Source organism: Arachis ipaensis, chromosome B06, assembly GCF_000816755.2.
Source record: "Arachis ipaensis cultivar K30076 chromosome B06, Araip1.1, whole genome shotgun sequence".
Taxonomy (NCBI): Eukaryota; Viridiplantae; Streptophyta; class Magnoliopsida; order Fabales; family Fabaceae; genus Arachis; species Arachis ipaensis.
The window spans coordinates 12,393,739-12,399,377 of record NC_029790.2 but is presented as its reverse complement, the minus strand read 5'-3'; the positions used below and the strand labels follow the sequence as shown (position 1 = coordinate 12,399,377).

At 34.2% G+C, this 5,639-nt stretch overlaps 1 protein-coding gene across 1 annotated transcript; it reads right to left on the bottom strand.

The window, feature by feature from the left end:
- Positions 315-5,399, bottom strand: LOC107646512 (F-box protein PP2-B15). Its single transcript, XM_016350695.2, has 5 exons — positions 4,979-5,399; positions 4,325-4,906; positions 3,486-3,743; positions 1,169-1,287; positions 315-1,087 (listed from the first exon to the last, which is right to left on the bottom strand). The coding sequence occupies exons 1-5, from the start codon at positions 5,258-5,260 to the stop codon at positions 658-660; spliced, it is 1,671 nt and encodes a 556-aa protein (XP_016206181.1). The 5' UTR covers positions 5,261-5,399; the 3' UTR covers positions 315-657.

Below are 5,639 nucleotides of genomic sequence, written 5' to 3'. Positions count from 1 at the left end.
CTTCCTCTCTATCTGCAATAAAATATTTTAGTTTATAAAAATATAAATATTTAATAGTGACAAATTTTATATTAAATTTTAAATCAAAATTTTCATGTCATTCAAATTATCTCCTCCAATACACACATTTACCGTACACACCCAGTAATAAACGGATCTAACTATCCTTTGTATGGTGCCACCAATTTGTGAGGGACGCCATAAAATCCACCTATGATTGTATATATATTATTTTAATGTGTAATTTACACAAACAATTAATTTAGTTAGACTAATAGAATAAAAATGAAATGATGTGATAAACCATGGATTTCTTGCAAAACTTGACAAAGAGTTGGAGCCAGTAGGAATCTGATTAAATAAGAAGGAACAAAAGATAACACTTAACTGGAGAGTAGGTATAGAAGCTCAGACAGATGTGGATAATTCCATTCCCGGACCTTGGAAAAGGCCTCATAATGAGCTGGGATTCACATTTATCATCATTGCCATACACAAAATTAAAATTGCTTAATCTGAACAAAATTGACCTCATAATCCTCAACACAAAATCACAGGAAACAATCATATAACCAGCAAACCAAGTAATGAAAGTGCTGCATTTGGTGGCATTGAGTATTGACACCCTGCATTTATAAACACCGAGCACTGCTAGGGTTACACGGGAAAGGCGGTGTGAGAAAAACGCTTTTGGGCCTTGTTTGGAACATTTTTGGGCCTTATTTCAATTCCATCAACAATAAGCCCACCTTTCAAGTGGACGCCTTTGACCTCCTTGAGGCCCATTCTTACAACCTCTTTATCCAGCCCAGTATAGAAGCTCCCCAACTCAATCTCCAACCATTCTTCATTTTCAGCATGGGAATGTGTGTGTGAGGGGCGTCGTATATAAACAGTTCCATGTGATTTGTAATTGGGAAGTTCAACCGACACGTGTGACGGTAAAGAGTCCAAGCCATAGGCACGATCAGCTATTTTCACTTTCAGATACGCACCGTATAATGTTTTGGGAGATAACATTCCAGTGCTTATGCTGCCATTCATTTCTAGCCAGCAAATTGTTCTTAGTTCAGCAGCTTCTTCAAACCTATTAATTAATATGCTTAATTGCTAATTAGCATTATAAATATGATAATTAGGATTATAAATAAATCATATGTGCTCAAACCTTGAGCCTTCAACTGGTTTCCAGGACCAATATAGAGGGCAGTTCCCCCATGCAATTGAAAGCTCCCTTGCACTCAACTGGTAGCATATTTTTCCTGAATTTTTCTCAATCCAGAATATCTGTTTTAAAAAAATTATTAGCTAACACGTGTCCTGAAAATACAAGTTAAAATTGCTAACAATAGAAAATTTTAAATAATTTACTTTAATAAATACAAAATTTAAACTTAGTATATTTTAAAAAAAAATTAATTGATAATTTTATCATGTGACAAAGACACATGTTAGTTAAATTTTATAAAAAAAATAATAAAAATAAAAATAGTTTTCATGTAAATCAGAATTTGGTCTAGTCTCTTTTCATTTATGTCGCGAATTAATTTTTTATATTAGTAATTTATTTCTTTACAAGAATAAATTAAAATTTACTTCGAAGATTCACTTGAGCAACCACAGGTGATAGAGCAAATATGAATTTACTCTTTAAGAAATTCATATTTGCTCCACCGCCTGAAGATCCTAAAGCAACCTTGAGGTAATTAACAATAATTGCGTCGCTTTGCATTATGTGTCCTACTTACCAGAATTACAAATATAAACTACAAGTGTTGGGTGACATATTGCTCATAGAATATTACATGAAAATCTCATTTATTAATGTGTGTAGAGATTATTATTAAGCAACAACTTTTTAGTCAGCATTGATAACAAAATATTGGTTGGAAATGCCATCTTTTTCAGGGGTCAACGACCCATGTAGACACTGCTGCTAGATAAGCATAATGCTTGAGTTACCAACAACAACAACCCAATCAACAAAAGAAAAAGGTGGGTGTGAGGAAGATGCCTGGTTCTATCTCATTCATATAATAATAAACCATTAAAGCATAGCCTCTTGTAGCTTCAACAATATATTTGTGTACTCTATATTAGCAAATCATTAAGAATTAGGTTAATAAAAAAAAAACTTTGATGTAATATATCTTTTATGAAACTGTAAGTAGTGTAGTAGTGTAACATTTTGCATTGTTGTAAACAATCTTCAAATGTATTATAAAGTTACATTAGTTAGCAAATTGTGCCCCGAAAAAATAATAAATTGCATTTTTTGCAATAAGAACAATTATTTTACAAATTTTTAACGTAGACTGTATATCATAAAATTTAAAAAACACAGGCACTCCAACAAATTTTTCACAGGGGATTCCGTCATTGGTACTTGTCATGTAAGTGTTCAAATCAATGACTTTGAGTTTTGGATTGTAATAATTGAATGATTAAAAACACAAAGACTATCATTCATCATTGGTCTTTCCCGTATAGTCCAAGTTAAAATTAAAATAATTATCCCAAGGGTAGAAGTATTTAAAAAAAAAATCATAAACATTAAAGACTAAAAAACATACTTTACTCAAAATTAAAATAAAAGGTGAATGCAGTAAGGGCCCCATTTGGGTTGTTACATGCTTTCCTTGATATTTATTTATTTTCACAATGATCAGCAATGTGCCTACAAGACACAATTAAATTGGACAAAGTTAAAGCATTAATCAAACTTCATTTTCCCAATTTAGTCATGTTTTGAAAGGTTTCATCGCGTTTAATTAATCACCTGCATGCTTTTTTCCGTTATTAGTGATTGAATGTGAAAGCAGTGTGCGTGACACTGCCCTTAATAATATAAATTTTAACTATGTTATTAGAATGATCAAAATCATTTATTTTATAAAATATATATTAGAATATAAATTATATATTAAAATAAATTAAACAACATATTTATTTATAGATAAATATATAATAACTAATTTTAATAATTTATTTTAATATAAAAATAATATTTTTATATATTTATAGTTGTTAAATCTTATAAACTTTTATGAATTTTGTCTACTACTCGTTGAATATCAATGACTTTGACATTGCGAGAACATGATTGAGACATTTGGAGACACATAGCAAGTTCGCAGGTTATCCCCAAAATTCTCTATCGGTAGAGTTATTCATAAATCTAACAAGTTGTATTTATAGGAACGTGATATTTATTTTACATATGATCACATAAACTTTTTTTATGTTATGTGTTTGTATGAATTTATAACAAAAAAAAAAATCATATTATCAAAATAAAAGCGCAATATTCATTCTCTATTCGTATATACAGATAAAAATAGATCTCATCAATTTTGTGTATGCAACACATACTTAATTATGTGTTATAGTTTGTACAATTGTTTAGGATTACTCTTTTCAATAGTGAATAATCGTGCTATACTATGAAAAATACTAATGAAAGAGTAGATTTGACGAAAAATTACCTTGTTACCGCCGTCAATTAGTTGTGGTGTACATAACGTGACAAACATGTATTTCTTATTAGAGGAGCACGAAAATGAAGGATTCACGATCCTTGAAACAATTTGTTCACAATCAAGTGGCAAAAACTTTTCCCACACGCTGTCTGAATCAGCCATTGACTGCAACGTCGTTGAAACCAGGCACAAACTACACGCATCTTGTGGGGATGCAAACGATAAAATGTGTGCAAAACAATCCTCTGGCACACGTTCCATTATTCAGATCAACACCCCTTAATTTTTGTTAACCCTTACCAAACCGGAGAGACAGATCAAGATTTTCAAGAGGCAGTGTTCGCTGCTTCCATTCTTCCACAAATTAAAGGGCAAGTTCTACTATATATATAGTACTTAACTTGGGATATGGTCCAACTATATCATATATAACGCTACTATGTCGACATTCTTTTTGGGTCTGTGTTAACATGTAGCCGTAATATGAGCACATCTTATACAGGGAATAGTACTACTATCCTTTTTTTTTTTTTTATATATCAAAGTTAGTAACGAGACTCGAACTCGCAACCTTTAGGTGAGTATGAGAAGACTATGTCATTTGAGAATTGAGATATAGCTCCATGGTTAGTACTACTATCTTTTATACTATATGAATTTTGAATTTTCATTTATCATTTTATAAAAAAAAATGGTATGTAGCTTAGTCCAACCATCCAAAAAGTTGGGAAAACAACCACATGAATCCATGTATCTTTGGCATCACATCATGACGACAAAATATCTCTCAACGAATGGAACAGTCAACAGACTATGTACACAATGAGATAGTAAACCGCCACCTAGTGTGTAGGCCTAACATGAATGCCTTGGACGATAAGGCCGGCCTTGAAATGGTAACCAACCTCCATAAGAGTGATGTTGATCTCTTGATCAGTGTCTCCGGTGAAGAACTCCCCTATCTGAATCTCCATCCACCCATCATCATCCTGTCTTTTCAATGGAACTGAAATATTCTCTTGTTCTTGGTTTCCCAACATGTGGCTTCGGTTCCCGTACATTAGCCTCTCCATCATGCGCTTCTTCTCCTCCTTCTGGCATAAGTAAGCCTTTCCTCTCTGCACCACTTTGTCCCCAATCGCAACCGATACCTCCGCCGGCGCAGAGTCAAGCCCATAAGCTCTGTTTGACGACACTTTCATTATCAGATAAGCCCCGTATGTGGTTCTCGCTGTCAGCTCCCCTGTTCTCATCTTCCCCTCAATTTGCAACCAGTTCACTGTTCTCAACTCAGCCACCATTGAGAACCTTGATTCAGGGGTTTGTGTCCAGGTCCAGTAATTTGTGTCTTGGCTCCATGCTATAGACAACTCCGTTGCAGATAAGATATACGAAATTTTACCGGAAGACTTGTCCAATTTGAAGATCTGCTTGTAACAGGGGACACAATAGTAAGAAACTAAACTAAGATTCTTGAGAGTGGGATCCAATAGAATTACCTTGTTGCCAGAGTCAAGGGGGAGGGGATGGGAGAGTGCTTGAAAGAGTTGCTTGTGATGATGAGAGAATTGGAGGAGGGGAAGGGGATTGACAGCCCTTGAGACAATGTCTTCATAGTTGGATGGTAAGAAGGACTTCCAAACGGTGTCGGAGTCGGCGGCGGAGTGAAGGGTTGGGGAGACAAGTGAGAATGTGCATGCCTCGGCAGGGGACAAGTACGATAAAATGGAACAAACACAATCTTCCGGCAAGAGTTCAATGTTTGAGCAATAAGTTGCCATGGAAGAGATATTTTAGTTGCTATGGGCTCTTTTTATCCAAGGTTTGAAAATGATACGGCGCTGGATTCAATTTATAGCTACTTTTATACAAGTTGCAAGGTAATAAGTGCAGTGCCAAGTCGTTTAAGGGGGGTATTTATAAGGATAAGGTTTTGTACACATCATAATAAACTTTTGTCTCTTTTGGGTAATCGGCAATCGGCATCTTGTTTTTAAGGAACTAGTATTGGTCAAGCCTTTGGCATCTTGGTTTTAAGGAACTAGTATTGGTTAGGCAAAAAAAATAAAAAATAAAAATGGAGGATTGAATATAATTATGGTATTGCACTTGGAGATGGGTCGAGTTAAGTTGAACATTAGTTTTGACGAGTTTGGTTCA